Source organism: Harpia harpyja, chromosome 1 (genome assembly GCF_026419915.1).
Source record: "Harpia harpyja isolate bHarHar1 chromosome 1, bHarHar1 primary haplotype, whole genome shotgun sequence".
Lineage (NCBI taxonomy): Eukaryota > Metazoa > Chordata > Aves > Accipitriformes > Accipitridae > Harpia > Harpia harpyja.
The window spans coordinates 11,974,613-11,999,325 of NC_068940.1; the positions used below are offsets into that span (position 1 = coordinate 11,974,613).

Genomic DNA, 24,713 nt, shown 5'->3' on the forward strand with positions numbered 1-24,713 from the left:
TGCTGCGCTCACGTGACCGCCCTGGCCTCCTCCCCGGCGGAGCCACGTCCGCTGCGGCGGGGGAGGGCGGGGCGGCGGGGGGCGCGGCCGGGGCGGGAGCGGCCCCGGATGGAGGCCGCCGCCATTTAGACAGCCCGCAGCGCCAGGCGCCGGGCCGGTGAGGTGTGTGTGCGTGCCGGGTGGTTGTTACCGCCGCCATCCTCATCATGAGGCGCCTGTCGCAGCTGCTGTTGCTGGCTCTCCTCGTCTTCCCCGCCGCCCTGCTGCTCGGGGGTGCCCGCGGCGGCCCAGGTAAGGCCGGTCGGTCGGTCGTCGCTGCCTGGGGGAGAGGGGAGCCGTAACGGCCGTTGGGGGAGCAGGCGGCGGGCTCCCGGGGAGAGGGGGAACCGCCTGCCGCCGGGCCTGGGGAGCCCAGCGCCGCCTTCGCCGTCCTCCCGTCGAGGGGAAGGAGGAGGTGGCGGGGGCGGGCGCTGCTCATTCATCGCCGCCGGGCGCGGGTCTCCCTGCGCACATGGGCCGCCGCTGGGGCTCCCCTCCTCGGCCCGGGACGGGGCCCCGGTGCCTGGTTCTGCTCCTGTGGAGTCCGGGCTGTACCCCCGCCCCGAGGAGGCGGGAGGGGAGGTACCGGCGGCGGGACCCGCGCTTTGCGGTGCTGCTGCCCCGGGGGAGCGGTCTGGGGCCCAGCGATGAAACGGGCCACGGAAAGCCACCCCGGGGGGGGCTGTCCCGCTCAAAACCCACTTGAGGCTGTGGCAACGGGTCTGGTTTTTGTTTTTTTTTTTTTTCCTTTGCTCTCGGGCGGTGCTGGCTTCTGCCGTCAGTCGTTAGCAGAGGCGCTGGCTGCCCGCCCGCCTTCCCACCTCGCCTCCCTCCGACCCCCCCCCCACCCCGAGCGTCCTTCAGATCGCTGATCTCTGTTTACACCGCGGCGTTATCTGATTCACCGTCTGAAAGTTGCCCTCCCTGCCACGAAGCCTGGGAAGAGGGAAGAAGGGCAGCCGTCTGGCTCAGCGCACGGGCTGGGTGGTAGTGCCTTCCCACAGCCGGCAGCTCGCCGTTCCCGCTATTGCCACATCAGCAGCAGCCCTTCTGACATCCCCGGGAAAGACTGTGAATTTAGAGGTCTAGGAGAACGTGCTAGCGCAGTTGCTTCTGGAGAATGCCTGTAACCTACCCGTAGGCCCTTCAGATACAAAAGTTTTACTTTTAAAAAAAAATAATCTTTATTTGTAGACTTAAAGTTTAAAACTTCAGCAAACGAAATCACTGTTGTTAGTCTTAGGTTAAGTATTGCATGTGGCTGAGCAAAAGTCTTTGAGTGTACCCTCTAAAGGCACTGGGGGGAAGGTTGCATTTGCTTTTTCTAGCTATGACTGACAATCCTGAGGTCCTTGGATATACTTGTCCTGGTCAAGGATTCTTATTCCCTGTGAAAGGTTTTAAATATTTATTTTAAATGTGTACTAATGGCAATTAGATCTTTTTCAGGCTTGTGTAAATCAATCATTCCTTCATTTCTACTCTTTCATTTTTGGAAGACATTAGGTTTTTTTAAAAAAAAAACAAAACTGTAGCTTTGTGTACATGTTTTAAAAATTCTTAGCCTAGCCTGCATGTGCTGTAAACTGCAAACAGACAGAACTTTGTCCTGTGGCCACTAGTTGTATTAATCATATCTGCCCAGTGTTTGAATGTATGAGACTCGGCTCCATAAAAGCAAAGAGGCGATGAACTATCTGACTGTTCTTGTCTTGGAGCCTTGTTCTGGAGCCATGCTCTAGATCAGGTTTCTTTTCTGAATAGTGTTGTGGTTCTTTGAACATATGGGTATAGTAGTATATGATACTGAGGAGGTCATATTAAAAAAGACTTTTTTTATATTTTAAAACTTGAATGAAAATAAGTGCAAAAATAGTAACTGTTTAACTACCTGTGAAAATGTAGTGTTCTGATACCAGCAGATGAAAAGGACATGCTAATCTTTTATTAAACTTACTAGTCTTGGAAGAAACAGTACTCACTAAATTTTTCCCGGCAATAGCAATGTCTTTTTATTTTCACATTTGTAATGACAAAACAAAATTAAAATATTTTAATATGATGACATGTTAAAAAAAAATAAACAATAGCTTTTAAGGCAAGTTGTTTGCTCTCTGTGCATTTAAGCATTGCTGTGTGAATGTTTGTTACCCAGCTGTAGACTTTTTGGTTTTGAACTTACTGGCACATAAATGAGTAGTTCAGAAAGTTAAAATTCTTCAAATGTTAGTTTGAAAATTGTACTACAATGTCAGTTTTCTGTTGATTAACTAGAAATTGAAAAGGCTTTCTTGTATTTGCATTTTCTTTTTGTAGGTTCAGGTTTATTAGTTGCAGCTCAAGATGCTACAGAAGATGAGGAAGCTGTGGAAGATACTGTAGTTGAAGATGAAGATGATGAAGCTGAAGTTGAAGAAGATGAGCCAACAGACTTGGTAATTGTACACCAAATGAGAGAACCAGATTCTCATAGGAGCCCCTTGTAGTTCTTTTCCAGCTTAAGCTGCGCCTCGGTAAACTGAGGAGGATACTGGGGTATAGGACTACTTCATTCTGTTTGCTTTGGTACCTATTTTCAAGGGGCAACAGAATCTTAGTTAAGCTCAGTATTAATTCTCATAACCTTGTTTTGCAGCCTGTTTTTGCTTACTAGTGGCTGTATTGCTGTTTGGGGGTCACTTGCTTCATCTTGACAAAGTGAAATACTTCATGTAGTTATGTGATCTGCTTGTAGCAGTAAAGTATTAGGCTTGCTAGATGCTTAGTGTACTTAAATTGGTACAAAAAGTTCTCAAATTTCTAGTGTAAAATAAGAAAGTTTGGGACATTATTAGGAGGAGAAGACATGCATAATAAAAATGGAGACCTGGTAAACTGTTCTTTGGTTCTATTAGATTTTTATTGATGTTGGTACGTTTGTGAGCTTATGGTCGGCCAGCTTTGCTAAGTGGTAGAAGGTATGCTAGGTATTCAGTATTGACAGAATATTATTAAATAACCTTTTGGATGTAATTTGCTTTTAATGAATAGTCTATGGTTCGGGTACAAAACATTACAGTTTTTAGGCAGTTTCTTTTATCTATCACTGAAATAGAAGATACAGTTTTGCACTAGGTGCTCAGCTCTGGTTCATGGCTTCCCTAGCTCATGGTGCATGTGCAACCAATCCAGTAGGCTACCACTGCTTCAAGTGGTTGTTTAAGCAGTGAAATCAAATGATCTAACTAACTTGCAAGCAATTAGTTCAGACAGTTCAAAATGGGATCAGCCTTGTTTTTATTTGGTGGGGGAGGCGGTGATCCCATGATCCCCATGTGGAAAATAAGCCCTTAATGCCTTTGCCAAATTAAAAAGTGAATCATCAGAAAGGTGAGCTTGAACAAGTGAATCCACCAACCTATTTAGTTCCAATAGTCTGACGATTTCCAGGCATATATAACACTTAACTAATGAACACTGAATAGAAAGCTTCTATAAACACTCCCTCTGTAGTGAAAGTAACTCATTTCCTTATGGTTGTCTGTAATTTTGGAAATGCTTGTTTTCTAAATAGAAATAGCTTAGATGTGAACACTTAACATTTAGATTCTATTATTTTCCTTTCACCCCCAGAGACCTTACTGTTGCTTTCTGATAAGAAACCTTTCAATACAGCTAAATGCAATTGAGATTAGTCACTGTGTCAAATATGAGTAGAAGGATAAATGCTGAAAACTATGCTAGTCAAATCTAGTGGGAGAACAGACTAGGTGCTAATCCTGCAGCAGCAGGAATTGATACTAATGCATGCCATTGTTGCATGCTTTGACACATGGGATTCCCATGAAATGAGCATGGTCTTTGCTTTGCTGTTTGCTATAGGATTTTTCAAATAAGTCTCTTGTCTTAGACAGAAGAAAAAGAGGAAGAAGACTTGTCAGGAGAACCTAAAGCCTCACCTAGTGCTGATACAACCATTTTATTTGTGAAAGGTGAAGGTAAGAGTCCTGTGCTAATCTACCATCTTTGTGATGCTCTAAAAAAACAGAACCTGTTCTAGACACTCTCTGTTTAGAAATGGGCTAGATGTGGTGTATGAAGTTTCTAATGGTTGAATATTTTTTGTGTTTTAGACTTCCCAGCAAACAACATCGTAAAATTCCTGGTGGGCTTCACCAATAAGGGTACAGAGGATTTCATTGTCGAGTCTCTCGATGCTTCTTTCCGGTATCCTCAAGACTACCAGTTTTATATCCAGAACTTCACAGCTCTCCCTCTGAATACAGTAGTTCCACCACAGAGACAAGCCACATTTGAGTACTCTTTCATCCCTGCTGAGCCTATGGGTGGTCGTCCTTTTGGACTAGTTATCAATCTCAACTACAGAGATGTAAATGTAAGCCTGATGTTGTAATTCACTTTAATCTTTCTAGTTGATGTGGAAATGTCAGGAAGGAACTGCTTAGTCAATTTACTACCTCTTTAGAAAGTGAATGCCTTTGTGGTTTGTAAGCAAATCAGTAGATACATAAGCACAGTAAGAGACTGTCTACGTGTTTCACAATAGCCCTCCATGTACACTTAGTTCTGTATATGTTAGACTTAGTTACGTCATCAGTGTAAGCTAGAATGCCTTAGAACTGTAGTTGTGGGCTGTAGTCATTTAAAAAACCAAACAAATAAAAAAAACAAACCCACAAAACCTAAAGCTTTCTTTAGGATAACTTAAATTTCATTGTGCTTTTCAGATTGGGCTTTGCTAACAAACCTAACTATCAACCTGAATCCCATCTGCAAACTTGACTTTGAGCAAATAAATGGCCAGTAGTTGCAATCTGGGGGAAGACTATCCAAAAGCATAAATGGGGATTAAAACAGGGGATTCTTTTCTCCTTTAGTGCAGGTCAAAGTTTAACAGGCTTCTGCACCTTTATGTTTTGATTGTTCTAATGAGAACCCTTCATATGTAATATCTCATTACAGGAAATAACATATTGAAGGCTAGATGTGACTGTTCTTTGTACTTGCACTAAAAAGTTTGCACTTTTGTGTTGAGTCAAATTTGCACTGCTTATAAACTTCATCAGGTCTTGTGCAGGAGTTATTCCTTTCTAGAGTTTTTCCAAGAACGTGGAAAAAGATAAACACTTGTGAATGTGTTCAAGAAATGAGTTTAAAATGTTATGTGGAAACTTTGTTGTAGGGCAATGTGTTTCAAGATGCTGTCTTCAATCAAACTGTTACAATTATTGAAAAAGAAGATGGGCTGGATGGAGAAACGTAAGGAGGCTGGAGATTCAGGTTTAGTTGGTACACTGGTAGAACAGGTTATTGATGGTGCCAGCGAGAATAGTTCTTCTATCTTCATTTTATTGAATGTTAGGTCTGCTGTGTTTTGCTGATGGTGTCGCAGGCATTTGACTTGTAAAATGTTGGTAGACTGAAAATACGATCTTTTTCCCCAAATTAAGATCTGTATTAATGCTAGGGATCTTCAGGATTGGTACTAAGTCTGTGAGCATTTTACACATCTGTTTTGGCTCAGAGGGCTTAAGCCTGGAATAGGACCTTACGTTATACAGCTACATAGCAATTCAAAGCTGTTAAGCTTTTGTTATGCTGCTATGCTTTTTCCTGAGAGTTAAAGATGCAGAGGGTCCATAGTATTAGGCTGTGGGTCCTACTGTGGAGACTGAATAACTTGCTTCTGGAACACTGCTGTATAATCCAAGATTACATAAACTGAAAGATGTATTTGGAGTATGAGATAGAGGAACTAACACTCATTCTTTGTGGCGCTAACCCCTTTCTGTAGCAGGTATCTTTTGGGATTGTGGGGGTTTTTTTCTGTCTTAAAGACTAAGTACATCTGACACGCCTTATATGTTGCAAGTATATACTGTGCTGATATGCTTTTAAATATTCTAACACTGGAGTGGAATTTTAAGAGAACCTGTGAGTCAAACCTTCAGAAATACTTGTAGATAATGCTGAATATTTGAATTCTCGTGCCACAGGTAGAAATTCCCTGCTGAGCAAGCTTCCTTTTAAAAAAGGACAACCAAAAGAAATAGCTGTTGCATTAATTCATATTTCTCAAATAGAGAATAGCATCAATGACAGAACAATTGGTTACTTGAAAATGTGTGATACTCTGATAAAGGAGTTCTCAAGAATTCAGATTATTAGAACCAATTTGAGTTAATGTCCTGTGAATAGATAATTACCTAAATTGAACAGGGATGTTCAATTAAGTCTCTTCTGTAGTTTAATTCCATAATTTTGTCATAAATCTGAGTTAACATGTTAAACTTGGAATAGATTCTTTACCTGTAAACTCCTGCCAGCTCCCCAGATTAATTTTAGGTATAACTTATGTTCGCCTCTTAAGTATCAACAGGCATTTCAGGTAGAATTCTTCAAAACAAATGAAAATGCACAGATTTAAAAAATGATTCTTTGCATAAGTAGAATTCTAACTGTGGAACACAGAACAAGTTAAGCAAGGCCTTTCAAAGCTTTGTTGCCAATAAATTAGTATCCTAGCAGTACTTGCTTTGCAGTCACGTACTAAAAGCATACAAGAGATTTTTAAGGGTTTTGTAAGTGGTTAGAGCAGTCACAAATATAAATATTACCTGCGACCCAATGTCTTGAAACATGATACTGCAAAAGAGTTCTTGCAGTTACTCAGTTTCAATAATTATTTATAACAGTTTCCCAGTTCATATGGCACTTTTAAAATGTTCTGTTGTTCAGAATTAAATTTAGGATTACAGTTTCTGAAATCAAAGTCAGAATAATTACTTAATATTTGTTAGCACTTCAGTTTCAGATTCATAGTTTTTTTTTCCCCACCTGCCCCCTACAAAAGTTCTTGGGAAAGATCAAGTGGGCACATGGCCAAAGCTAGGCTTAGTTTCTATGCCTCTTTGTAAACTCTATTAAACACTTAAGATTTTTAGTTAATGGTTTCTTAAACTGTTTTTTAAAGGATCTTCATGTACATGTTCCTCGCTGGACTTGGTCTACTCATCATTGTTGGCCTACATCAGTTACTAGAATCTAGGAAGGTGGGTAGTGTATTTTGTCTATGTATTTGTTAATACAAGACCTTACTGGTATGAAAAGAAAGCAATTCAGTAATTGCTTCTGGCATATGATGGTACAGGTAGAACTTTAGAAGACTTACTTTTAGAACTAAGACCTTAAAGATTACTGGAAAAAAACAGTTTTTAAAAAATGTTCATTATTGGAGACATTTAGATTGCTTACCTAATGTTCTTTGAGTCTGTTCTTTGGCACCACACTGAAGTGGTTGAATTGGAAGCTTTGATACCTTCCAGTGGATGTGTGGAGCTACTGATTCAATACTTACTGGGTAGACTTTCCCCATGCTCTCTATTCATGTCTATTAGTTTAATCTATTTCAAACTTTGGGGAAAACAGCTGTCTAGTCCTTTATTCTTATCAATGCTTTGCCATAATGTTGATTAGGGCCTCTGGATTCCATTTATAATGCTATAACAGCTAAGGGTTTGTCCATGTAAGTGGTCTGGCAAGTAAAAGCTGTTGAAAGCTTAAGTCTCATCTGTATGCAGTGCATAGGTTATGTCTTCATGCAGTCTGGCTTATGATATTTTTGAAGTAGCTTCCTTTGGGAAGAAGCACGGAATGATTATTGTCCTTTGAAATCTATTTTGCAAGGTGATATACGAGAATATTGCACTAATCTGAGAAAGTATAACAAAACGGGTCATCACAAAGTTTGATTATTCATCAGCTGTATTTTGTAACATGTATAATGAACTTGCCCAGGCATGCATGAAATCCTGGTATCTTTGTGTGGAATAAGTATTGTGAGGCATTAGAAGTACTAATGCCAAGCTTCAGTGAATAAATTGCTAATGGTAAAGATAATTAAAGCTAAGCTACAAAGACAGCTTCATACATTGACTAGCCTTAAGTTTGTGTCTTAGTGAAATAATTGCAATTCATTAAATATAACGTTATTAGTTGTGCTATCAAAACTTTGTGGAAAGAAAAATTTTTTTTCTTGAATTTTCAGAGGAAAAGACCAGTACAGAAAGTAGAGATGGGAACATCAAATCAGAATGATGTTGATATGAGCTGGATTCCCCAAGAAACTTTAAATCAAATAAGTAAGTAGTCTGCCTTCCACAAACTAGAATGTAACAAACTTAATCAGTTAGTTGTAACTGAATAAGGAGCTGATCCAGTTTCTCAGAACAACATACATCTCTTCTAGGGAATAAAAAATTGGCTGAAGCACTGTGCTTAATGATTAGACTATTACATTAGCAGTCTATTCTTGTATAGAACAAACTTCACTGGTTGATACAATAATGACTATCGGTGACCTTTACAATCTGTTCTGTAGACTCTTTTTCAACAGTATAAAATCTCTACCCAAAACCTGGATCACAAAGGAGGTTTAAATAGGAGAAAATATCTATCATCTCAAAGTTTCTGTAAGTTGTTTGGAACTTTGCCTATAGACCAAAGCTTTTAAATAAGCTTTATAAGTGTGTATTAACCAAAGTCACATTAAGACTTCGTACTGGTTTCAGCTGGGATAGAGTTAATTGTCTTCCTAGTAGCTGGTACAGTGCTATGTTTTTGAGTTTGGTATGAGAAGAATGTTGATAACACTGATGTTTTCAGTTGCTGCTAAGTAATATTTAGTCTGAAGTCAAGGATTTTTCAGCTTCTCATGCCCAGCCAGCAAGAAGGCTGGAGGGGCACAAGACATTAGGAGGGGGGACAGCCAGGACAGCTGACCCAAACCAGCCAAAGGGGTATTCCAGACCATGTGATGTCATGCCCAGTATATAAACTGGGGGGAGTGGGGGTGGGGGGATTGCTGCTCAGGGACTAACTGGGTATCAGTCAGTGGGTGGTAAGCAATTGCATTGTGCATCACTTGCATATTCCAGTCTCTTTATTATTACTATTGTCATTTTATTAGTGTTACTATTATCATTATTAGTTTCTTCTTTTCTGTTCTATTAAATTGTTGTTATCTCAACCCACAAGTTTTACTTTTTTTTTTCCCCTGTTTCCCTCCCCCATCCCACTGGGTGGGTGGGGGAAGTGAGTGAGCAGCTGTGTGGTGCTTAGTTGCTGGCTGGGGTTAAACCATGACATAAACAGTCTTGATATCAATGTCCTTCACAAGCCCAAATGACTAAGTTCTACTTGATATCTGAAGTGCCAGCAGTAAACCAAATATCTGATTTCTTTAGACCATTTGTGTGTTTATAGATATTTCTAACTTCTCTTGCTGTTTCTTCTGTTTTGCTTTCCCATGGCTTCAGTGCAGAGTAGAAGAGGTGAGGCAAATTCTGGTAATCTAAAGAGTGGAAGTGCTTAGTGTGTTTTCCATGTGATAATTAGGCATGGATAGAAGTACAGCTTCCTGCATGCAGTGATTGGTGATGCAGCATGAGCACACAATCAAACACATTTTATATACATATAAATTTGTTTTCATATATTATAAAAATCTGTATGTATTATTTCTGGTTATATTGTAGTAATGTAGTTTCAGTAGAATATTGCTGAACTACTGTTGTCTCCTCTAACAGTTCCCAGAACCCTTTATCTAAAATGCAGATGTGTATCTTGCCTTCTCTGCTATCTTGCTGTAGTGTCAATCTGATGTTACATGAGGGAGGTGGAGGACTGATCATGACCAATGGCTGAGTGCATCTTGTTTCAGTGAGAAACAAACCTCAGCCTTGGGTATAACAGTTTAATAGTCAGGTTTATCTTCCTGGGTCTTCCTTATCCCAGGTGAACTCCTATCACCAGTAGCATTGGCTGGTGTGAAGTGAGATAGCCTCACTTAAAGTGCATTCTGGACAAGTGCTTTGAAAACCCTTTGCAGGAACTACCTTTACTTGAAAAAGACTCCTGTTTTGATGAAATGAGCATATTCTGAGCTTTATTCAGTATAGAAGGACTAGAGGCCTTAGCTCTGATATGAAGTTGTGCTAGGAGCTGGACTCACTTTTTTGATTCCTTCACCCTTTTTAATTGTACCTATATTACATAGGTATAAGGACTGTTGTTTTACTTCTGAAAATGTAAGCTTACTTGTACACTGTCTTCTGTGAGACACAAGAATGATAGTATAAAATCTAGACACAGGAATTTGAAAAGCCTCAATCTAGCAAGAAAGACTGAAGTTCTAAATGCTGTTTTTTTCTGAAGAGCAAGCTGTCTTTAAATGGGTTCAAATCCTGGCAATGTGTGGGTCCTGTCCCCCATCCCTTTAAGATAAATAAGAATTCATATCTTAATACCTGAAGTCTAGGAAAAACTGATGTTTATGTTCTTAATTGTGGTTTTCTTTAGCTCCAGGTTAGTTTTAATTAGAAATCTACACTAGAATCCTTTGAAATATGTGGCCTTCAAGTTCCTCAGAGGTTCTTGACTATTTTGTTGTTGAAGGACACTTCATACTGTACTGATTGGCTTGTGAAGGTGTGATGGCTGCTCCTTGTGTTTGCACATACTCCAAACAGTGAAATTATTGGAGATGGTTCTGTTTAAGAAAACAGGCATTTTTAAGTCAACAGATGCACTTAGCAACCACTTTAGCACTTCGTACAAAGTATTGTAGCTTCTCTACAATATTGCAAGGATTGAAATTCTACCTATGTAAGGACCATCCTTGTAAAGGACAATTATAGGCCTGTCATGAAGTCTTAAACGTAGGATGATGCTTCTGGCATGCAGTGATCATACAGCTAAAGCTGGGTGGCTTCCCCATATGGGATATCTGATTACAAAGTGACATCTTCATAGTCAAATGTGGATGCTTCCTGGAAAAGTGTGTTATTTCACAACCAAAACACTTGTCTTCTGCTGTTAATCTGTATGAGTGTGGAAATATGTCATGCAAGGCAAAGCCGTCTAAAGAAGGGTCAATCACATACTCTTCAGGCAGGTAAACTCAAACTAGTAATGATCAAAATAATTCATTAACTTTCTAAAAGTATAATTATTGAACATGAAACTTTTCTAAGTGGCAGAGCATGCAGTTTTATCAGGAGATTGTGTGGGGTTTGGTTTTTTGGGGTGGTTTTTTGCATTTTAGTAACTGGCAAATTGAACAACCCTCACCCTGGAGTTGCATATTACAGAATAGGAACATTCTTTTTTGTTACCTTCTATTTAGGATGCTAATAATTAAAAAGTCATAACAAGTTGTTTGAACTGGCTTCTCTGTGTTGATGCATTGCACTAGAAGGGCAGTTTGGCTTGTGTTTGGGAGGGAGAAAAATACATGGTCACATAACATCTAATCTGAAGTAGCTGTAGCAATTGATGCAACTTTTCTTTTTTTTTTTATCTAGATAAAGCTTCACCAAGGAGGTTGCCCTACAAGAGGGCACAGAAGAGATCAGTGGGCTCTGATGAGTAAATGTTAACTAGTACAACAGTTGAACCTTTACTAATCCTGCCTGTTTGGTTTTTTTGGATTGGAGTAGTGCAGAGAATCCATATCACCATAAGGAAAATACTGCTAAACATTTGGACTGAACAGATTAACTGAATGGTGTTAATATTACTGAAAATGCACTTCTTTTTTTTTGTTAATTGGTGGGGGGTGGGGGGGGAAGTAGCCATTAAGATTTGTGCCTGCGTGTGTAAGCAGTTGGTCTTAACAGAACCATCTTACCTGAAATGTGCCTTTAGAGTTCTTTGTAATGCTGGCTTGTCATCTGTATGCTGTCTTTGAAGGATTTTTCTCCTCCCCATAATCTGAATGTCTAGTGACTTAATCTGTCTTGATTGTGTCATGTCTGTATTGGAATCTGTATGCATTTTTCTTTTTCAGTAAGTAACTTCATTCTCTACAGTGTGCACACACTGAAGTTTGTGTGCGTGGTCCTATTTCAGTGGCAAGGCACTGATCATCTAGATTTCTGCATAGTTTGCATTCTAAAGGCACAATTGGGTGTAGCTGCTTGTAGTGGTAGATATTTTACTGCTGTTTTGATCTGGGCATGCAGTGACCTAAAAATCTGAATTTATCTGCATAGATGTTAGGAAGACTCTTACACAGCAGCAGAACTTGTGAAGCATGGAATTTGTGTGCTGAATTGGTATTACTACATAAATTTTTTTTTATACCCAACTTGTTAAATGGTTAGTTATTGAGTTGTGCCAGCAGCTTAGGTATTCTGATTATAGTGGTAGCTCTGCAATGTTTACTCAAGAAATTATTGAATAACCAGAACAACTTTTCAGTAAGTTCTTGGTTCTCTCACAAACTAGAATGTCATATGTATCAAAACGTGGACTTTTCTTAAAGCGTTACATGGGGCAAGGACTTTACATTTACTGTGCACAGTTGAAACTGAATTTGAAAAACTGGCTTCAAATAATCTTTCTAAATGGCAAACTATTTAATTTACCCTTTGCAGTTTTTAAATTTCAAACTTCTTTCCACTATTCAGTACATTGGTCTGAGTTTCTTTTTTTAAATTACTTTGTCTTTCCTACTAGTAACACAGGTGCATATCCATTATTCACTGCATGTTAGTTCAGTACTAAAGCAGAAAAGCTATATACAATCAAAATGTGATTTTTCTTTTGTGGCAGGCACAGCTTACATGATTACCAGGTACTTGAGGTATTGATCCACATCACTGCATTCAGGGATTTAACTGACAGTAAAAAGAGCAGATAATGCAGAGTGTCAGTTTGCTGCCATTCAGGCACTTGGACAAGGCTTGAATTGTTTGCATCTCAGCTGCATCTCCTCCTGTGTCTGAAGGTTATCTGGAAGCTTGAGTTCAGGAAGAGGCATTGATTTGAGACCTCTGTTTTTGTTTCCTCCCCTCCTGATCCCCACATGTCAAAGTGCTCTTTTAGATCTAAACTTGCTCCGCAGGGACTGAGCTTCTGATCCAATGAATGCTGAGCAATACTTGCAAATGATGTCATAGCATGTTTGAAGCATCTAAGCTCTGAAACGACCTGTACTGGCACTATTCTACTCTACACTTTGTCAGAATGAACTGTGAAGATGTTTGTGACTCATCTTGCTATGGAAAAGATAAGAATAGGAAAAGCAACCCCAAAGATGCTTTGTTCAACTTCCTGATAATATGAAATATTTTTCTATATTATATATTCTATATTTCCCAGGCAGAATAATTTTAATAGTTAAGATTGCTGAATCATCTTACAGATCACTTAGCAAACCATTGAATGCTATGTTTGTAAGAGGTATCTCCACTCAAATTGTGTGGAACAACATTGTTTGCCTTCAGTGATGTAATCTGACTGGTTCTGTGGTAGGTTCATGGGCTTACATTCAAACTTGCATTGATTCAACAAAGTGTTTATGTATTAAATGCTTTGTATACTAAAGCCCTGTAGCTATTGCACAGCACCTGATGTACTGAACTTTTAAGTTCCCTCTCTTGGATTATGTCTCTAACCTGAAATCAAGAGATTTTTGATTACCTATTACCAGAAGGTAAAAAAAAAATCTTAAACTGTATACTCTAATTCTTTCCAAGGTAGAAAGGTACTCTTTTGAGGGGGTGATGATGAGAACTGCTCTGGATACAGTGGTATTCCAGGGAAAAAAGACAAAGGATCAGAACAGAAGATAATAATTTGTAATATCCTAGTTTTATTTGTTCAGATAAATAGTTTAGTCCTTACTGGTTTGAGTTCTGGAGCAAGCTGGGCCTTTAGAAATCTTACACAGGCTAGGACTTAAGAGAAGTGAAGGACTGAAGCACTGTACAAATAAGGACTAAGTATTTGAAGGTTTCTGCTTTCTCCTCTGCACTCAGTGGTTAACATCCAAATGCTTAAGTTCTAAGCATGAAAAAAAGAGAGGAGACAGTTTAGCAACTTGCATGGGAACTGGCAACGGGAAAGTCTGGTTGTACCAAGACTGTCTTTCTGATCCTGCCACTTGGCATTCACTGTGGCTGGCTCATAGTAACTTTCTCAGCCAGAAGCAGTTCATAAGAACAGTGGCCAGCAGTCCACTGCTGCTCATGATAAATGAAGTAACAGTTCTGAATTTCGTGTTTGTTGTTAGTTTGCTGTAGTTGAAAGTCAGCAATGACATTCTAGTGTGTAGTGGTAATTGAACTTTGGCATCTCTTACATTATTTCTAGTGAATAAGCCAGTTGACTACAGATTTCTTCAAATGGGAGAACATAGTTTTTGCTTTATCCTCTTGGTTAACTTTTATTTTGGTACTTGAATTTTCCACTCAATTTTTAAACACATACAGATAGCTTAGTGTCACAGGTACATAAACTGGATATCATTATTGTTATCATTTGAGTAGAGTATAGCTTCATTGACTTGAAGATGGAACAAGTAGCCATTCTGCTGGTCTCTATGCCACCCCTTTCCATGTGGTAGCACAAGCATTGGTATCATCTAGCATTCTTACTAGCCTAGTTTTCAGCAAGCTTACTATGCCACCACACAACTGCTCATGTGAGGTTATGAGAAGAGAAGCAAGGGCTGTGAAAGATGTGGACTAGGGTTTCTTCCTTGTTAGTAAGAGATGCTAAAATGGTTTTAGACTGCAATAAGCTATGGCCTTAGTGTGAGGACTACTATTAATTCCTTTCTCACAGCTCCTTAAGTAATCTAAAAAATTGTGAAGTCCTAATGAGGCTATACTTGGGGTAAGAAAAACTTTGGAGTTCATGTTTACAGTGGTAGCAAAGCATTAATTTAGCTATACTTGAACTGCATTTGATAGTTGTAGCCCTCTACATGCTGTCTGCTTTGTGACAGCAGTTCATTTTTTCTCTAGTATCATTTAATCTGAGAAGGAAGAGTGGCTGCTGTCAGACTAAAGGATGAAGTATCATCTTTATTCTTCATGTACAAAATAATTAAATTGTAGGCCATGGAGATGAATGGAACAGACTAGTGATGGCAGTGCTTCTGCTTGTTTCAAAACAAGTTATGCCGGACATCTTCCTTACCTTGGAATGGATCTAATCAAAAGCATCATTTGCTGTTTATTCCTGGAATGCATTGTGCTAAACAATGTCATGGTTGAAAGCTCTGAATTCAGGGAAGCAGCAGGAAAGTCAAATACCAATGTAGGCTGGTTGTCTTGTTTTTCAGTGTGCCTGATGTACTGAGCAGCAGTTAAGAGTCTGTTCTCTTTTCTTTTCCAAAGGAAGGACAGTACCTACCTCATAGGAGTGACACAAGGGCTGTTTCAGGAGTGTTTTGAAATTACTTGAGACTTGCACAATACACTTCCATGGAGACAGTGAGACATAGCACTTGTGTAACTTGAGGACAACTACATACATTCATGGTATACAAGTTTAATCCCCTCACTGAATTTAGCAGCTTTACACTAAGACTTTTCTCAAATACACAGAGGAATTGTAATTAATTTAGAGGAGAGCAAAGTCAGATCTTTATGTTTCTGCAAGAGTTTATAGGTGGGCTAAATAACATTCTTCTGACATTTTTCCATTTATCTCTAAATTTTCCCAGGGATTTTTTTTAATCAAGTAATAATAGATGATTGATTGTATCTACACAATCAACAGTCAGTTTAAGAATGACTGATTGTTTTGGATGATTAAGTTCAGATGATGTACTGCAACCAAAATGTTAAAATTAACATTTATTTTCTTACCTGCTGACTTTCATTTCTAAGTGAGATCAGATCTCTTGAAAATGGCTGCAGGTTTTTTGTAAAGTAAACTTGATTTTTTTTTTCTTAGCATTGTGTAGTTTGGTTTTTTTGGTTGTTTTTTTTAATAAAGCATGAATATGGCACCAAAAAGCCTGAGTGGTTCGCTGGTGCTCTTTTCCTTGATAAGTAACCTGCAGTAGCAAATACACAAAGAGTGAAAACATGCTATTCTTAAAAAGCTGCTTTTCTACAAGTGTATTTGGAATGGGAATAATAGTGAGGAAGTATTCTGTGATGTTTTGAACAATGGACTAGTATTAAGATTAAAATTCTTTATAAGAATAAGGGAGGGCCCTGGGAAAATGTTGAGTAAATTCTTGAATCCTGATCTGAGCCATAGTCCCCTATGTTTCCAGAAAGAATAACCTATTGTTAAACTGTAGGCAGCATGAAAAGGATCTGTTAAGATGCTTAAAGGCTTCTGAGACATGAGGTTGTAACAAGGCCAAATACATATAGCTTTAAAGTGCATGCCATTGTCTGACCAAGCAAACAATATTCCAGGCAATAATACTGAAAGTAGGAGTTCAAGCAGGTATACTGCATCCAAACAGAAGAAGGGGAAAAAAGCTAACCGAAAATGGCTTAAAAATAAGGGATACTGAGAGTCCTGTATTTGTGAACTATATCTGTGGATCAGTAAGGGAAAACTTAAAAGCAGATGTGTTAATATGTATTTTTAGCTCCCAGAGAACATAAAAAATAACTCTCAAATTTGAAGTCTGCCTCATCTTTCCCTGAAAAGATAAAGATGGATTTTTGAGACTTCATATTGGTCTCTATTATTTCTAAGCCAGCCATTGCAGTCTTAATTTCAGTAGGCTTTCTGTCCCTTCCTGTTAGTAGTCTTGATTAATATAAATTTATAACCAAGACTTAGCATTACAACATTCCAGTCCCTTAACTGGTGAGGGAAAACTGAAGAAACTTAACCTGTCTTTCCTCATCATTTTCGGTCTGTTCAGCTTACCTGGAAACCACAGCTTGTCCTGCCTTAACTGAGGCCACTTAAATTCACATAATGAAACCATAACTTAACAGCTGGCTCTTTCACATAGCAAAGAGAATACTTTGAGGTACTGTACATAGCCACACAAGTGTCTGAACAAGAGAAATTTTCAAGATAACCTCAGTATATATTCTAGTAAAACAGATACAGTCCTGCGTTACAGGGCCTGGTTAGAGCTAGACAGTATAGCTTTCATTGAGATGAAGCTGCACTGGTGGACCATGTGCGATTAAAGCATTTACCCTGAAGACAAAATACAGTATTATGTTCACTGGATGGAAAATATTATAGCCAGCAATACCAAAAGCTGCCAGCTGAGGGATCTCCCAAGCCAGTGACAGCTGCTTCTCAACAGACAAGGACAAGAGCACTCTAGTCCCTTCTCAAGGAGCAGCATCTAAATGGATGGGCTAGAGCAGCTGTGTCTGGCTTTTCTTAATCATTCTTTGCTATGTCTTGGTCACTGAAGTAAGTCTGAGCACTGCATTTTTCTGTGCTTTTAAGAAAATAACCGACAATGTGAAACTAAAAGCTGTAAATAGTGTCTTGCATTTGCTTCCAGAAAAAGTCAGGGCTATAGCCATCTACAGGGTCAGCCTAAGGTATTGCAGAAGCAGGGATAATAGTGATGCTGCATATACACTGCCTCTTTGTCATCTGGTTTCCTGGTCCTAGGCTCCTCAGCAAGGTTTCCTGCTACTGAAGTTAGATTAAATTGGGCCTTTTAACTCCATGTGCACCTTGACCATGTTCAGACACAAATAGGTCCACATTCTGTCTTCAGCTGGAATATTTTGTCTATGAAAGCTGAATCAAAGAGTCCAGTCCACCCAGAACACTGAAGCGTACTTCCTTGCATAAGCCTGGATCCACAGCAATACAGAAGCAAGCAGTGCACAGGACCTTACTGTGACAGCATGCTTGATCCCAACATCAGCTGGCAAGTCCACCAGTGAGTCTCTAAGAGAGACAGAAAGAACAAACTGTTTTCTTTAGCAGGAATCTACACAGAAAGGAGGAAAGTCTTAAAATACCCTATTGCAGATTTCCATTGGAAAGGAAACGCTAGAATTTAAATATCTGATGACTATCCCATATAGTATGGCAAGCATTATAACCTGTTATTTTGGTGACAGTTGGAAGCAAGTGTAAATACCCTAACAAACTTGATTACAAAGCATGTTATAGTTTCCTTAGAGCCAGTATTTAAGACTTTTAAGTTAATGCTTGGTTGTTTGTAATAGTGGTTCCATTCATAGAGAGTGGAATTATTTCTCACAGCTGGAAATGACATTTTGCCCAACTAATCCTAACTGGTTGCTACTATAAGCAAGCTGAAAACCAGGAAGCACATCTTGCTGTTAGGCACCACAGGAAAGGCAGCCTTTCAGAAAGAAAAAACAAATGAAACAGGATTTAGCTCGTATTTTAAAAGCCACACTACACAGGCACCATCTCCTTTCCAATGTATTGGTAGTCTGGCAGGTTGTGGTACTGCAGCATGCTGTTACCCCCACCGCCAACTACAAGGTATGACAGGGATGAAGCATGAGGCATCAGTTGCAGTCATGTAGCCAGAATGATCACTGACTTCACTCAGTGTTATTCCATGCTCATACAGGGCAAGATGTTCCTTCGAGGTCCTGTTGAGACTGAACTCCCTCTGCTCCTGTTAAATGCACCTCTCCAGGTGTCATTTACTGATCCTTTAGTTAGGTGCAGCACTCCGTGTGGTTACTCCAGTTTTCCTTTAGTGACAATCCCCCAAGCCATCACGCCATCATTTCTATTTTGCTGAATTTGTAGAATTGCACCAAAACAGATGTCACTGATTGACTGCAGCAGTAATAAGCACGGGCCACCAAGGATCTGTTGACAAACTGCAAAACATCCCACAGCTGCGGTTCAGCAGAACACTGCCACAAGGAACCCTGGGAGGAGCTGCTATCACTTTTACTTAAGCATTGTTCAAATTAAGTACTTTCATTTTTAAGCAGGTGTTTTACAGCTGCTAAAGAGAATATTTTGGTTCAGAAAAAACTCCAAAACTGCTTATGAGAAGTGCATTCACCAAGAAGTAATAACCAAATGCATTAAAAGCAGCACCTGGCTCTGTATCCTGTGCCAAAGTGTGTTACCATGAAGTGCACGTGTTGCTTGGTTCTCCAAATCCCTTCCGTTCCCTTACCTACAACCCTGGCAAGCTTTTCTAACCAGCTCAGCGCTGATTCCGGGTTTCAGGTAGCAGTGCTAGAAGGCCTCTGTGGTTTTAACTCAAAAAAGATAATAGCAGATAACGATCTAGACAGGACATCAGAAATCAAACTCACTGTGTTGTGGTGCAGACTTTTCACAGGTTGCTGTGTATACACAGGCAGCTTGATACTTTGAGTTTTGCCAGCTGTGGAGTATAATGGACCTGATGTATGTAACCTTGAAGCCTGTAAACCTTCAGTCATATAAGCATCTTGAAGGCAACAGATGAAATGGTGTTAACTATCCTGCTACCAAAAAGGGATTTACTGGCAAAGTGAGCAAATGTACAAGTATTGTGTCCCACTCGGCAGCAGCGCGTGAGATAGCGTGTGTCCTCCCACGTTCTGCCTCCTCCCCAGCTGCTACCCTGGGAGCCCTGTGCATCAAGTAGGGCTACGCTTCAGCAGAAATAGAGGAAAATAGCAATGGAAAAGGTTACGGTTTTTGTTTACAGCCACATTTTACCCAGTCACTTTTCCATTCCCAAGCACAGGTCACATGGTAAAGCTTGACTTACAAATGCTTGGGAGAAGTATTTATTGGTTAAAGCATGCCTACATCTCACAACTAGCACTGCCATCACCCTAAAATAAAAGTATTTCTTTTGAATGCAGGTTCATTAAAAGTCAGGTGCTGCTCATTTAAAACAAATCTAGTTGCCAAGTCTAAGCTGTTGTCATTCTCTCCACAATCAGATAACAGGAGATGGGAGGAAAGGTTAACTCATCAGTTCCATTAGTTACCCAAATGTAACTGATCTGGTTCCTGCACCCTGCTCCTTGTCTGAGGGCAGGGGCTGCTAGTCCTGAGTACACTCACAGAGTCACACACAGGACCATTTCTTCGCATACTCACTGCAAAGAGGCACGTTTCACTGTTCCTCGTATCCCAGCTGCTCGGATCACACACTGTGGTAGAGCCACCGACCCCGCTGGTTGACACTTTGTCCTAACCTTCACACATTTTTACGAGTAGCACGGCCATGCTCCCTCTATGGTTACAGGCTAAAAATCACTGACAGAAAGTCAGCCCACAGCAGAGCTGGCCTTCACCACATTAACCTCTGCGATTATGAAAATAGATCAGGCCTTTCATGATGAAAAGCCTTTTCTCCGGCAAACTTCTCTCTTATTTACAGCCTCCTATTAATTGACGTTTGCAAACTGCTTCACAACCCTTTACTGAAAGGCCCTAGAGAAGTTCAAACACTTTCACAACAGCGTATTCCAAATGCCCATCATCCAGAGATTCCTCATACACTCCTGGCAGTTTTCCCTGCCAAATGAGACAAGTCTGGCACGGGAGAAATAAACAACAAGCACAGCAAAGGAGAAAGCTGTTTTCAGTTCCTACTACTCAGAGGATTGCTACAAGGTTTTCTACCACATTATGTGGGGAGCTTCGGTGAGCCAGAGAAGTCTCCCACTTACTAGTATTTAACATATGAAAAACTCCTGCTTCCTTTGAATGTGCTTTTTTTTAGGCTGAGAGGAGACCTGACAACTGAAGGAGGCAATACTAGAATTTTCAGAAAGCCTCAGCAATGCTCTAAACCCCATCTTTCCTTAGTTTCAGCTCTACAGGTGATTTCAGATGCATCCTGAAATGAAGGCATCTTGGCCCCTCACTTAGGAATACTCTGAAGATTTTCATTTCCCTAGAGAATTCAATTAACATTTTCCTCTGTCAGGCACGCCATTAACACTGTGACACGCATGCAGATGACACATCATTTACCTGAGGTGACACACGCAGCCAGCAACAGCAAGGTAGACGTTCCTGTATCTGTTAGGCATCCCATTCTGTCCAGTAACCTGCCATCAGTCCGTGTCTTCACTGATGTCTTTGGGCAGGCCAACTTCCCTCTACCTCTCCACTGCCTTTCTCCCAGGTGTTAATCCGCTGAATTTCCTTGAAGAAAAGAGATCTCACCAGAAAAATGGTTTCATAAATAACTTCATACAATATAGAACTGCTGCTTCTTCAGCAGCACACAAACACAATTCCCCTTCCCCACATCCTCTCCCTCCCACCACCCCTTGCTTTAACTAGGCCCCACTGCCCAGGTGAAGCCGCTGATGAGCCCTGCCAGCCCACCGGGATGGATGCTCTTGCAGCCTTTGCACCTGGAAGAGGTGCAGCTGGTGAGAGACCCTGAAACACCAAATACTTCTGACCCAAGAGCACTCTCCGTGCTCTGCCTCCCCAGCCCTCTAACAAGTCCCAAGCACGTGCACACCACAGGACAAATGATTCTAACTTCTGATGGGAGCAAGGACACGCACCACCAGTGTCTGACACCCGCTCAACATGGTGGAGAAACACCTTGTGCTTACTTGGTATAAATCGTCCTTTCGGGACTGGTGAGAAGGGGTTAAATCACCTAAAACTGCATTTGCAATACCACAATCCCCAGCTGAGGTGTCTAGGACAGACACCAGCGTGGCCGTGTTGAGAAAGGCCCAAGAGCTTCAAACTGGCTGAGTGCAAGCCCGTGTGTCTGCAGGACACACTTTAGGCTCTGGCAGGGGCTGCACAAACAAAACACTTCTGCTAATGTTCTTGCTTCAAAACCAGAGGAACAGACTGCGACCGTATACCCCCTCAGCAGAGCTGTTGGCTCAGGAACCCCAGCTGTGCCGAACCTCCCGTCATTTTAGGGATGTTTCCACTTTCTCTAATCCTGTGATCGAGCATGGCACTAATTGCCCGAGACTAGGGAAATCCTGTGCTCTGCCAGCAAATCTGCAGGTACCAGCAGTCACTGGTTCCCAGATAGTGACAACAATATGCTCCTGGACATTTGTTTCCCTGTTTGCCTGTGTGTGCGCATGAGGACACGGAGCAAGGAGCGCAGCTCCAGCGTGGGGCTGGAGGCGAAACCCCGGAACTCCAGAGCACACCCAGGGCCCAAAGTCCAAGGGTCGCCACAGCGGCGGGGTGCTACGGACCTGCAGCACATGCACAGCCAGGCACCCGGTCATCCCCCAGGTCAGCCACCCCACAGACAGGCTAAGAGGGACATATCTAGTCAAATAACATCATCCCGCTAGCAGGTTAGATACATACCTCCCCCCCTACCTTTCTTCCCCAAACCTTGGACCGTTTTTTGTGAAACATTCAGCTCCTCTCTGACATGAAGATTCTCAAGATCCCCCAAGTCAAAATGTGGCTGTTCTGTTATTTAAACAGATTGGAGAGCAAAACCCAGCATCTTCCTTGTTGCCAGTTTTGCTGTTGCAGCACAGGTGCAGCAAGCCTCTCCCCTGCGCAGGTGATTACAATCATTGCCAAGGAAAGGGACTACAGGGGGAAAGTACTTTACGCAGCTCCGAGGCTGGAGAGCTCAGGTGACCTGCGTCACCAGAAGATACTGGTGCGTTGTACAGGTTTTACTTTCCTCCCCGATGTTGGGTGCTCGGGTACCCGAATTCTGGGAAATGCCAGTGTGGCCCATTTTTCCACAGTCCAGCAGGTAGAGATGTCCAGACTAAACAATCCGATGCATTTCTCCATCCTTTTCCTGCGTTATCCGAGTGGATGATAAAAGATGGTGCCTCTTAGACTGTTTGACGTACAGAAAGTGCCAGTTATGCCATGCTGGGGTCTTGCGTCTCCCTTTTGCAGATGGTCCTAAGCCTCAGGGTTTCCAAAAGTGACACTTTCAATCCCACCGCAACCCTACAGAAATGCCTAAAGAAAAAGGCACATATGTGATTCCCCACACCGGAGGCTTGTGGACAAAGAAAGGTTTCAAGTAAACTTTTGCCCTTGCCACCTTTGCTAGTTGAATCATGACTAATTTTATTTGAGAAAGACTTTTTTTCAACAGAACAGGGCAAAACACTACGTTAACAGTATAAACAGCAAATCATTTCTCATTGTACTCTTTCTGAAGATCTAGGTGTAGGTATACAGTCCTCCCATCCCTCAAATTCTGGGTACTTTGTGGCAGCTGGGTAATGGGAAACAGGTACTTCTATTCCTTTCTCTTTGCCAGTCTGCCTTTCAGTAGCAGTAAAAATGCAAAAGATGCTCCAACCGGGCTTTGCTTCCTGCTTTGGGACAGCCAGTTTTCACTCAAACCAGCCCTCCTGCCCATCCCCAGGGTCCACAGCCCACAGATTCATTCTCCACGCTTGGAAAGAGACACCTTCCTGGTGCCCCTCGCTGCCAAGGCATCCCCGTGGTGGCAGAGGACTTAGGTCTTCCCCAAACCTTAATGCTCTGAGGCGAGTGTGTGGACTCCACGCCTGAGGCGCTGCTGTGAGATGGATCCACAGCACGGGGGCTGTGCCGCTCTCCTGCAGCTTCACCTTTAAAAAGGTGGGAAACAAGCTGTAGGGAATGCGGCAAGGAGGCAGCAAGTTGGCAGAGGCAGGTGGGGACACCACCACCACCTCCCCGTCCCTCCCTTAACCTGGTGTTTCAGGCCAGCTCCAGCTATCGCTGCCACAGGAGTTGGTGCCGGGAGGAGCGGAGGCAGGAGGAGGGAAACACCAGCGAGGAGCGAAGTTCAGCTGGCCTGCGGGATGTTACCCCGTCTGAGGCAAGAAGAGCAGCGAAATTCCCAACTCGGGAATGGTCACAGTCAAATTCAGGTAGAGGGAGAAAAGGGCAGGACACACCAGTTGTACCCTTCCATGGCCAAGAACCAAGTGCCTTCTAAGTCATCTATTTTGTAATTAATTAGTCACAATCACTTTCTAGCCACATAGACTTGTCCCATTTGATTTTACACCTCATGACAGGTCCCCGCACCCTTTGGATGTTAGTTTCCCGTCAGTCTCCCGAGAGGAGGGGAGATTTCTCAGGCCAGCGGGTGGGAAAGGGAAGAAAGTGATTTTCTGCAGGTTTCTTCCCTCAGAAATCTTGTTTCCACCCCTTCAGCTGACCCAGAGATAGTTCACAGAGCCCTGCTTCATCAGCCATCTTCGGTTTGGGGCAGAGCTGGCTGGCTGGCTGACTGACTGGTTTTCTTTTAACTTGTCACCATTTGGCAGCGAGGGACCAGGTCCTCGCCAGAGTGCTGTGGGGAATTTTAACCTCTGTCACAGAGGTACAGGAGGCTAGAGGAAGGAAAGCAGCAGCCGTTTACCCCCTGGGTATGTCTCTCTGATTCTGAATCCGGTTCACTTCTCTACCAGAAAGAACCATCCCACCAGGACTTAGGAAGATGCGGATGCTTCAGCTTTGCTGCGATTCCCTGGCCTCCAGAGCTGGATATGCAACTCAGATGATTCTTTGGCTCATCGTCCTGTGAAATGCGTTTTATTTATAGGAAAGCATATAAAATGCAGCTAAGGCAGCTCCAACAAGCTAAAACAAAGGATTTCTCTCTTTTTGACACATGCACATGGCTTTTTAATACATCCTGAACATTTCACAGCCATACACATTTACGCAAGAAGAAAACTATGCTGGCAGAAACCTACTTAATTTATACAGAAAACGACTGATATACCATTAATCACCACAACGTGCTAGAAGGACGCTCACTTACGTGATGATGGGGCTACAATTAATAAATAAAAGGAAGGAGAACCCTGACCCAACGCCTGTGCAGGAAAATCAGCACCAAAGTACTTTTCTGCCATCTTCGGTTGCTACATTAAGAACTGCGCTGAGGAAAGGCACAGTTTCAAAGAGGCTTGACTACCAGAAAATGGTGGTCAAAATGAACGTGA

At 41.6% G+C, this 24,713-nt stretch overlaps 1 protein-coding gene across 3 annotated transcripts; it reads left to right on the forward strand.

The window, feature by feature from the left end:
- Positions 1-84: 84 nt before the first annotated feature.
- Positions 85-24,704, forward strand: SSR1 (signal sequence receptor subunit 1). 3 transcript variants are annotated; one of them, XM_052777511.1, is made up of 9 exons: positions 85-291; positions 2,356-2,474; positions 3,929-4,016; positions 4,152-4,414; positions 5,222-5,298; positions 7,013-7,091; positions 8,087-8,180; positions 11,403-11,466; positions 24,174-24,704. In XM_052777511.1, exons 1-9 carry the CDS (start codon positions 207-209, stop codon positions 24,196-24,198), a joined length of 894 nt encoding a protein of 297 aa, XP_052633471.1. In that variant the 5' UTR covers positions 85-206; the 3' UTR covers positions 24,199-24,704. The 3 variants fall into 3 exon arrangements, with proteins under 3 accessions (XP_052633471.1, XP_052633648.1, XP_052633562.1); XM_052777688.1 differs by lacking the exon at positions 24,174-24,704 and having other exon boundaries at positions 9,357-11,500; XM_052777602.1 differs by lacking the exon at positions 24,174-24,704 and having other exon boundaries at positions 87-291; positions 11,403-12,457.
- Positions 24,705-24,713: the final 9 nt, after the last annotated feature.

Coding starts and splice junctions, on each gene's coding strand:
- SSR1 (XM_052777511.1), top strand. CDS start 207: ATGAGGCGCCTGTCGCAGCTGCTGTTGCTGGCTCTCCTCGTCTTCCCC. Junction 8,181..11,402: donor AGAAACTTTAAATCAAATAA/GTAAGTAGTCTG, acceptor TTTTTTATCTAG/ATAAAGCTTCACCAAGGAGG. Junction 11,467..24,173: donor AGATCAGTGGGCTCTGATGA/GTAAATGTTAAC, acceptor CTTCTCTACCAG/AAAGAACCATCCCACCAGGA.